The sequence below is a fragment of the Pundamilia nyererei genome, unplaced genomic scaffold (genome assembly GCF_000239375.1).
Source record: "Pundamilia nyererei isolate P.nyererei 1_Seehausen unplaced genomic scaffold, PunNye1.0 scaffold00559, whole genome shotgun sequence".
In the NCBI taxonomy this organism is placed as follows: Eukaryota; Metazoa; Chordata; class Actinopteri; order Cichliformes; family Cichlidae; genus Pundamilia; species Pundamilia nyererei.
The window spans coordinates 149,296-159,612 of NW_005187960.1; the positions used below are offsets into that span (position 1 = coordinate 149,296).

The 10,317-nt window shown below is 46.2% G+C and overlaps 2 protein-coding genes across 2 annotated transcripts in view; one reads left to right on the forward strand and one right to left on the reverse strand.

Moving 5' to 3' along the window:
- acot11a (acyl-CoA thioesterase 11a) overlaps positions 1-1,181 on the forward strand; it is a 24,128-nt gene extending 22,947 nt beyond the window's left edge. The window contains exons 13-15 of the mRNA XM_013907855.1: positions 264-431; positions 505-631; positions 704-1,181. Coding sequence (XP_013763309.1) covers positions 264-431; positions 505-631; positions 704-832 — 424 coding nt within the window. The 3' untranslated portion in view covers positions 833-1,181. The remainder of the gene's footprint in view (positions 1-263; positions 432-504; positions 632-703) is intronic.
- A 271-nt stretch (positions 1,182-1,452) lies between these two features.
- Positions 1,453-9,529, reverse strand: fam151a (family with sequence similarity 151 member A). Its single transcript, XM_005754397.1, has 13 exons — positions 9,223-9,529; positions 8,908-9,065; positions 6,620-6,760; positions 6,365-6,514; positions 6,133-6,295; positions 5,767-5,824; positions 4,286-4,375; positions 4,056-4,132; positions 3,796-3,932; positions 3,391-3,537; positions 2,555-2,661; positions 2,300-2,479; positions 1,453-1,915 (listed from the first exon to the last, which is right to left on the reverse strand). The coding sequence occupies exons 1-13, from the start codon at positions 9,273-9,275 to the stop codon at positions 1,619-1,621; spliced, it is 1,758 nt and encodes a 585-aa protein (XP_005754454.1). The 5' UTR covers positions 9,276-9,529; the 3' UTR covers positions 1,453-1,618.
- Positions 9,530-10,317: the final 788 nt, after the last annotated feature.

Below are 10,317 nucleotides of genomic sequence, written 5' to 3' on the forward strand. Positions count from 1 at the left end.
GGCTGGGATAGGCTCCACCCCCTGCGACCCTGAGAAGGATAAGCAGCAGAGATGGGTGGAGATCTGGGTGATGTCATCACCAAGCCCTTTGTTATGTAGTTTTCCCCTTCAGTGTCCCTATGCACGAGCTCCACCCCTCAGCTGGTGAAGCACAGAAGCAGCTGTTTGCCTCTGCCGTGCATACCTGTGGAGTAAACTGCAGCTTAGTCTTTAAACAGTGCTGCCAGTCCCCTTTTTAACAGTGTGTATGTTTCCTCAAACAGGAAGTGCGAGCTGATTCAGCTGGTCGACAACGATGACTTCATATATCGTGTGGTGACTCCATCGGTGCGTCATGGCGCGATGGGATCTCCCACTGCAGCCAATCAGGCAAAAGGGATTCTCCAGGACTTCATCCTGTTGGCCTCCAAAAGGAAGCCATGTGGCAGCGGGTCAGTAGAGCCAGATCCATCCACCTGTGTCCTGCAGGGTTTCCTGATGCGTTCCCTTTCTGTTTTCCTTCAGAGACCCATATGTCATCGCCCTGCGCTCCGTGTCCCTGCCCACTCACCCTCCCACTGAAGGCTATAACAGAGGAGAGGTTCTGTGTGCTGGATTCACCATACTGGAGACCAAAGACAACAAGTCCCTGGTGAGGAAAGCAGCAGTCGTACATGTGCTCTTATCACAGCTGGCTGTTATTAGTATGTTGTCTTTCTTTCAGATCAGCTACTTTAACCAGGCGTCTCCGGAGGTCCTTCCCTACATCTCCACAGATATTGCCGGCCTGTCCTCCTCTTTCTACCACACCTTCTGCTCCTGCAGCCAGTACTTGACCAGGAACAGACTGTGACAGTGGCAGCAGCCTGTCCGAGGCTCTCCTCAGCACCAGACGCTTGGTTTATGTGGCGGGAAGACTTTATGATCATTTCATGGATTGATACAAAGGTCAGCAGTAACAATCGACGTGTTAAGTGAGTAAAATCAGCCGCTGTGTCAGTGACTGAGCTGCTGTTCATGTTTGTAGGTTAAAGGTACATGACTGTAACAGCTGTACAGGTGTGGGCTTGTACTTAATGCAGGTTCATTTTAACACTAACTGTTTGCTGCAGTTCAACGTGACGTGCTGGTTTAAAACATGAATATTCACTTTTTCCACTGAACTACAATAAAGTGCTGTGTTGTATTTTTCCTTGTTTTAATCGAGTGATGGATGATTTTCTTTGTTGTAAACGTTCAAAAATCAGCATTAAAAGTACCAAGTGAGACTGAGAGCACTGATGGCAGCAGCGACACTTTAAAGACACATTTATGGATGCAAATAATGCAGTGCTGCAGTCAGTAAGAGAGGCAGGCTGCATGTGAAATGTTAGCTGCAGCAGGAGAGAGTTTCATACGTGTGCGTTGTGTTCAGCTGCTGCTGAATCACAAACCGCGGACAGGCTCACACAGGCTAAGAGGCTAATTCTGGTTTTGCACTTGGTTCCTTTAATAGAATTTATTATGAATTTTATAATAATCATTGAATCATATATATACAGTATAATGATGTTAACTTCAGCAACCCAAAGCAGCAGCATTTATATACACACTGAGACTCTGTGGTGACTATAAAAGCACATTTAAACCTGCTCTGTGATCACTGAGGTAGAATATACAGGCTTCTGCTTGCTCTGCCTGCACGCTGTGCACGGAGCTCCGTCACCACAGTGACAGCTGCACCACCTTTCTTTGTGTCCACCTCAATTATAAAGTCGTATTTGTCCATCATTCCCAGTAAAGCATAAAGCTGCTCCTGCCCCGTGGGCAGCGAGGCTGCATTCAGGTGTAGAGCCACCCTCTGTGACACCGCCGCTGGGATCCGAGGAGGCCATCTGTGCTCAGCCAGGACTACAGTGACGTATGGAAACAGGCGCTCGACTGTGGACACAAAGACCTGGAGCAAAGAGAAGGACGACTATGAAACAGCCTACAATGACACGTTTCCATCGTCTAACTGGATCGGCACTGGACATTGTTGGAGTGAACTTGAGCTTGGCTGACCAAGCCTGAGCAGCTAAAAAGCCTTCATGACGAACAGAGGATTGCATTTGCTTGGGGACCGTCTGACAAACATGCAGCTTATACAGCTGTTCTCTCTCTGTGGGGGTGTGATAGTTTCCCAGCCAGGGTGGACCCTCGAGGAGGCTCCAACATTTACACCTGCTCGATTCTAGTTGGATGGATTTCCAGCCAGGTGTTAAACGTGACATGCGTCTGCTCTGTTCTTTATTAACGTATTGTCTGCAGACACTGCTTCGGGGGGATCAGATGTGCTTACTGCTGTGCTGTCGCTGCTCTGTAAGCCCTCCATGCTGATCCACACAGGCCTGTGGAGCTCGTCGGCCCCGTAGGCTGACTGCAGCAGGTTAAGAGAAGCCTCCAGCAGCTGCTGACTCTGGACCCTCAGGTAAATTCCCCAGGAGGTATCAGCAGCCTGCCCAAGGGTCTGAATAACATCCTGAGAACACACACATGATTGGCCTTAATAAAAATGTAACCTGGCTGGTGGTTGGCTGGTGATCTACAGATATACCTGCAGTCTGAGGAGCTCTGAGCTCCTTCCAGAACCTTCTACCAGAAGGACTCCAGGTCGACTGCTGTCAGAGGTCACACGGGCGACCAGCATCCCGCTGCCCCCACCTGTTAGTGAAACAGAGTATCAGTGTGACTTTAAGGTGGTGCGACAGCAGCATGTGCAGGTTTACAGTTTGACATCATCAGGATGAACAGCTGATCGGTGACATGCTGCATTATCATGAGGTGATGAGGAGACCGCAGCTGTGAAGGGACGGACAGGCTGTGACCACGACTGATACTCAAAGGGCCAAATGTTAGCCGCACCTCTGCAGCAGTCACTTCCCCGTTGTCCAACACGCCGCCTCGGTCCACTGCGGCTTCAAACACTGATTTCTGATCAAGCAGCTGTGCTCTGTATTCTCTGCTCAGCACAGCTCTGAACACTTCTGGCGCTTTCATTTCTACCAAAACAACAGTTTGCGTTTTTCACAATTGTTACTGTAACGGTCAAAATCCCAGGACATCAGCTTTTCTGCCACCAAGCATCACGAAGAACATCATCCTGATGACCGATGTGAACGAAAGGTTCAGCTGCCACATGACTTCAGTGCATACAGCAAGTTCACTTTAAAAATACCTTGAGAAAAAACTCACGAGGGATCTCTGAATGCTTCGTGGCACAAATGAGGCAGTTTCTTGGTGTTTCTGGCGACAGTGCCCCGCTGTCATTCATGATGTTACCACCAGATGTCGCTAGCATATGTAAAGTACAACTTTGAGAGCGTGCTTTGCCCGGGCGTTTCAGTCTGGCCCGTTAAAATCAGGTTATAAACCCTGAGGTGTAAAACCTGCCTGAAAGCTGACGGAGCAGGGAGGCCCGGCCGGTGACGGGGAGCAAAGGCACAGCCAGGCGGTTCATGAGGTCTGAGCTGTAACCTGGGTGGAGAAACTCCATCAGATCTCCTCCAGGATAGAACCTCCTCACGCTGTCCTGCTTACCTGTGAACACACACAATGCACCAGGAAGAAGTAAACAGAAGCAAACTCTTCATCTCAGAAGCTTAAACAAATGCACACAATGAGCAGAAGGTTCAGTTTCCAAAGATTTTTCATGTAGTTTTCTAATAATGTTTTTCTTTATTCTTCAACAACAGAAAGAACTCACTGAAAACAAATCTGTTGAATAAATCACACACACAGTTATTATTTTACCCAAACATAGTCTGTGTAAGTCTGCTCCATATGAACGCTCCTCACCTACAGCCTGCTTAAATTCTGACAGCGTGGGTTCATATATGTCATAGTAGACTTGCCACGGGTGGGTGTTGTCACGGACAAACAGGAGGTCGCTGACGCTGGGGTTAACAGAGCCCTGCCACAAAGTCAGGCTGAACCTAGACACAACACATGACAACAGTCAGTCTGTGGCGCTCATGGACAGCGAGCAGCCCCCAGTTACTGGTTTGATTAGCAGATTTCCAGTCATTGCCATAGTAAACGTGGAAGTTATCTGTTACCGGGGTGACTGGTTGAGGAGCCAGCTCAGGTGCTGCCAGCCGCTGCGAACCAGCATGGCGTGGACTGGGAACGTCACCTAAGAGATGAAACGTTGACCAGTCAGCTCTGCCGTTCTCCGACACCTCGGAGCGTTCTCATCCCAGCACGCAACACACCGGCGATTTGTCCCAGGCGTGCTGGGATGGGAGCGTGTTGAACTGGGACCACTGAAACCTGGATTCACACTTACCCTTTGAGGTACGTCTTTGATCATGTTGTACATTTCTTCCACCATGGCTCTGGAGTAGGTTTCGTTTGTGAGCTGGTGAATATAGAGGACCTAAAGAAATAAAGCAGGTGCAGCTGTTATTCAGTCAAAAATATAAACCATGTGTTTACCATCTCCACTGGGTTCAGGCCAGGTGACTGTGGAGGCCAGGCCTCCATCACTCTCCATGATGGGATGGCATGTTGCTGCAGGATGCTGTGGTAGCCATGCTGGGTCAGTGTGCCTTCAGTTTAAATAAATCTCCACCAGTGTCACCAGTAAAGCCCCCCACACCAGCAAACCATCAACCCCATGCTTCACAGTGGGAACCGTGCATGTAGAGACCATCCACACACAAAGTGGAACCAAAGATCTCAGATGTGGACTCATCAGACCAAAGCATAGATGGTCTAATGTCCACTCCTTGTGTTTCTTGGCCCAAACAAATCTCTGCTTGTTGCTTTTCCTCAGTCGTGGTTTCTCAGCAGCTGTTTGACCATAAAGGCCTGATTCCCACAGTCTGCTCTGAACATGTAGAGATGTGTCTGCTACTGGAGCTCTGTGTGGCATCTATCTGGGCTCTAATCTGAGCTGCTGTTAACTTGTGATTTCTGAGGCTGGTGACTCGGATGATTGTATCCTCAGCAGCAGAGGGACTCCTGGTCTTCCTTTCCTGGGGCGTCCTCATGTCAGACAGTTTCATTGTAGCGCTTGATGGTTTTTGCGACTGCACTTGGGGACACATTAGCAGTTTTCCAGACTGACTGACCTTCAGTTCTTACAGTAATGATGGGCTGTTGTTTCTCTTTACTTAGCTCATTGGTTGTTGCCATAATATGAATTTCAACAGTTGTCAAATAGGTTGGTACACAGCTAACAGCCCTGACTTCTGCACAACACGACTGATGGTCCCAACACCACCAATGAACCCTGACAGGCTCACCTGTGAGGTGAAACCATCTCAGGTGACGACATCATGAAGCTGAGAGAAGGCCGCAGCTCTGTCAACAAGACAAAGGGCGGCTACTCACAGGACTCTAAAATACATTTAGAGTTATCATTGTTTTCTTTGCTACATAATTCCATATATCTTGCTTTGATGTCTTCAGTATCTACAGTGTAGGAAGTAGTAGAAATAAAGAGAACCATGAAATGAGAAGGTGTCCAAACTCTTGATGGGTGATGCATGGTTCCCACTATGAAGCATTTACCATAATGTATGTCAACATTAATTCAACTGTCTTTAATTTTAGGGATCACAGGAACATAAAAGCTGTTTTGTCTACTTTAGCTCAAAGGATCTTTTTGAAGCTCAAAGTTCTTCTTCCAGCTTTGAATTCTCTCATAAATGTCAGTTCAGGATTCCTTGAGTCTCTTCCTGTTCCTGACAGGAACATTCCCAGAACCTCGTCACATGCCTGGTATAATGGTTCAATGGTATTCTTACTGTGAGCGTGCCATACCTTCCACCCAGGAGACAAAGTCACATCTGGAAACTTGTCCTGAATGAGTTCCAAAAACCTGAAAAAAGAGGGAGACATAAACATGGACTGATTCTTACGTAGCACTTTCCTGCTCTCCCAAGTCTCCACACCACACTCACCCAGTCACTTTCTTCTAAGCTTTTTAGTGCTTCCTAACTACATTCGTGCTGAGATCGGAGAGCGACCTGGGGCTAGTATCATGCCCAGGGACACTTGGCATGCAGACCGGAGGACCCAGGGATCGAACCACCAACCTCCCGATCAGTCTTTAGATGTTAGACATTTTCCCTTCCTAATTCTGAACTCTGTCCAAGGGTCTGTGTCCGGTCTAGCTGGATTTCATACCTGCTTCCATTGACTGGAGCTACAAAGCTTGGGACGTTGGGGCCTCTGAGGATGTCTGCATTCAGCCACACAGGTCTGTTTATTCCCTTGTTGCTTTCCTTTTGTTTAAGCAGGTCCAGTGACAAACCCAGTGATTCCAGAGCCTTAAAGTCCAACTTGATGCCTGCAAACGAACACGCCTTTAAAAACTGTGATCAGATGGACTTTCTGTGGAGACAGTTCTGATCTGTACCTTTTCCAGAAGCCAGTACAGCATCTAACCATTCGTCGAGAGCGTTGTCACTATATATGTCGGGAGGGTGTGCCATGATCGGCACTGGCTTTTCATCAGGGGTCCCATAACCCATGAGAGTGACGTCGGCTTCCAAGATCATGGTGTCACCTGGAAAGATGACAGGAGGCGGTGCTTGTTTTGTCTGTACCTGACTGCAGGTTCAGGCACCGACACCATCAAATAATGCAGTGTTGTCTGTGTGAGTGTTTTTACCCATGAGCGCTTTGTACATGTCCTCCTTGCTGTTGGCTCGGTGAAACCACGTAGCCAAAAGGCCGTCTGCTTCACTGATGTTCCCCGTCTGCACCAAGTACTCCAGCATGTCTCCACCAGAGAACGAGGCAGAAGACGGAGCTGAGGAACACGATTGGACAGCAAGACAGTGACGGAGTCATAGGTACGTAGTCCCTGTCACAGCAGAACTGGGAGCTTTCAGCTAAAACAGCCGACGGTGTGTTTGGGGAGGCTGCTCTTTGTTGGGAGAGCAGCTTGTTTAAAGTTCATTCATTTCTTCAGCTTAAAGATTCTGTTTAAACCCATCCCTGTCATAGTCACACAGTCCAGGGTCTCTACATGTAATTATATCGTTTCTTTTTTGTCTGTTGCCCAATAACGACGTCAAAATGCTGCTTTGTGGCAAAACTGGTGCCAGACTTGAATTTTGATGGTTTGTGTATGAACTCTTTGTTTGAATGACATCAACCCCAGACTCAGAAAACGTGTAAGTGGACATTGTCTCAGTGTTTTTGAATATGACAGTAACAGCCCTGTGACATCATTTAGCCATCAGCAGGTTATCAGGTTCATATGGATGTAGGTCCAAGTGCAAAACACCCCATGTTTTACAAGATAACAGCTACAGTAGCCACCTCTTATTTCTTTATGTTTTCCTAGGAAAATACTAAATGGGAGCAATGTATGACACATGCAGCCTGTGCAGGTCTAACGAGCTTTACAGATTTCATCCTTCAGCCTATCCTGTCTCACACGAGCTCGCTTGTCTCTTTGGGAATATTTAACCTGAAGCTCCAGGTCCAGTGTGGCCAGTCCACAACAATGACCCACTGTGTGGTTTTCTATCATGATATGCTTTTACTGCACGGACAGTGTGTTTGGGATTGTCAGCTGAAGCGAGACAGATGGGATCTGGCTTATAAAGAAGGCTGCAGTTACTCATGAATGCTTTTTTCTTAGTGTCTTTTTTAAAGAAGCTACTGTCACATATTACTCAAAGAGACCAAGGTCTAACAGCACAAAACACATCGTGTAACATTATCTTCGTTACACATTTCATGTCAGTTGATTAAAAAGTCACACAGTTCAAAGCAGCCGTGTACTTTTTGTCCACATGACTATGGTCCTGTCATAAGACCAGCAGCCAAATGATGAGCACTCATGCATCATGGCATTGCAATGAGCTGCAGTATGATATCAAATGAACTTTGATCACTGTAATCACTGATGTTAGCAGCAGCAATATAAAGTTGTGATGCTGACACAGCGAGTATTTAAGTGTTTGAGAAGGCACACTGTTGGAGGCTGCAGCACCCTGTGAAACCCTGCAACACTGTGGGCTGTTTCACCTGTGCAAAGACATCTTACTGTCGCTGTACACTCAGGTGAACTCTACATGCACAAAAACAATTGAACCTATTCCATACCGTCACTGTCATTATATTAATGCTGCTATCCTGTATATATTGTACTTACTATTGTTTGAGTACCTACGATTGTTTTTTTGTACTTTTTATATTTTACATTTATATTTATTATTGAAACTTGCACCAAGGGAGTGGCACTCCAATTTCGTTGTACTCTGTACAATGACAATAAAGGCTATTCTATTCTATTCTATTCTATTCTATTCTATTCATGCAGTAGGTATGTATGTCACAACACTGCCAGTCGTGCACTTTGAGCTTCCATTCGACTTTCAGAACCACGGCTAAGCCTACAGTCTGTGTTTGGCCTTATTAGACAGACACGGTGAAGAGGAAGGAGGGGGACACACGCAGCAAAGGGCCGCAGGTCGGACGCAAACCGTGCTGCACGTGGTCGCCTGCTCATCCAACTAAAGCAGCGCCCTGGTCTTTACAGTGAAACGTGGTGATGATTAGGTTAGGTAAAAGCAGTAATGTCACAGTTTACTGATGGTGTACATGACAGCAGTTAAAAAATCCTGAACTGAAACATCTGGAAGAACTATGGTGCAAACAGAAAACAAGAAACAAAGCTTTGGCACGTCTGCTCAGATTTGACTGTTGTTCAGATCCAATGCAGAGAAAATGCTTTGAAGGCCACAGGTGCTGCAACCAGCTCCAGCTGGACTCTGATATTATTGCAGTTGTATATAATACAGCATATAAGTACAAAGTGCTGTGAAATGTACCTCTGGTGATGAGTAATAAATACATTTACTCAGGTATGTTTCATCATCTGGATCATAAACAAAGTTGCATCATTGTTTTATCATTTATATCGTACATATTGTAAAAATGTACCTGGCGTCTTAGTGAGCAGCACAACAGGTACAACGATGACAGTCAGCAGCACGATGAGCACAACAGCCACAGACGACATTATCAGCAGTCGTTTGGGCAGCACGCCACGCTTCTTTGGACCTCGCTCCACTCGCTGGTCGTCAGCCTCGGGCTCCATCCTGTGGGGATACACGATTAATGCTCGTCGGTCTATTCTGTGTTAGAAGCAGCATTTCAGCATGTTGCAGAGGTTTACCTGACCTCACACATGCATGTCTCACAAGTGTACATGCTGCTTCATCCATTTTATTAAAGAGCAACTGATTTGTCTCCAACCTGTTTTGCTTTCCAGCAGTTCGTTCATCTCTCCTTTTGTCCTCTCCTGCCATTCTCACACATCTCCTGTCTAGGTTCAAATGTCTAAGAAGTCGGAGACCTCAGGGAGCGCTCGCTCTTCTTTTATACGATCCTTTATCTCAGGTGCAGAGAACAGTTTTCCTTCTGATAAGGCGCACACACTCTTCAGTGTCCACTTGCTGCCTGACGAGCTGTGAAGCTCTTCTGTTATGTAATCTTCACTGTTCTGGGATTACAGCACACCTTGTAACAAATCTCCCTCTACATATTTTGTCCGTGTTTGGAAGAATTGTGCATTACTCCACAGTGCCACACGGAAACATGGGAGGGATTATGGCATGAACATTTTCACATTTCTACAAACATGTTACTTCCCACAGGTTCGTGTGTCAGCCATCTGTCTCATAGTTACAGGAATGGTTCCCAAACTTTTTCTGCTGCCTTTGTTTTACAAGAAAAATGTTCGCAAATACAAGTAATCTGCAATAAATTACAGGTAGTAAGAAAATAAACTACTAACTCTTTTACGCTGCGTCCGCACCTACACGGGTGTTTCTGAACACGCAGCTGTTTCGTCCACGTAAACGGCGTTTTCACAGAAAACTGGGATTTTTTAAAACTCCTTTTTGTGTTTACGTGTGGACGAGGAATACAGAGTTTGTAACACAACATCAAAGCTATGTGCCTTTTTCCACGTCACGCTGTGGCCACGTTGTTGTTTACATGAGATGAATAGCAGAATGGCCGATAGAGACAAAATACTGTTAATCTGACTGTCTGCAGGTTTACACGCAGTTACTGTCCCTCTGTTTACAAAGGCAGAGGCGTCACGCTGTGATTATTTTACTGTAGTTGTTTTTTCCTGTGTAATAATGTTCAACATTGCATCAATACATTTTTTTTGTTACTGGGAGTTGGCACCCTGTTAGTGAGGTTACTTAAGCTAAGCACTCTTTAAAATACCAGAATAGGGAGGATGATGTAGGTTTAAGTTTATTAGATTGATCAGTGTTGCTGAACTATGAAATATTTTTTGCACACAGGTCTAACAGAATAGCTTTAGTGTTGTTGTTT

Bases quoted from the DNA above. Each gene is read 5' to 3' on its own strand.
- fam151a (XM_005754397.1), bottom strand. From the start codon at position 9,275: ATGGCAGGAGAGGACAAAAGGAGAGATGAACGAACTGCTGGAAAGCAA. The intron at 9,066-9,222 runs GTTGGAGACAAA...GTATCCCCACAG, and splicing joins ACTGCTGGAAAGCAAAACAG to GATGGAGCCCGAGGCTGACG. The intron at 5,825-6,132 runs GTATGAAATCCA...CTCTTTTTTCAG, and splicing joins GCTCCAGTCAATGGAAGCAG to GTTTTTGGAACTCATTCAGG.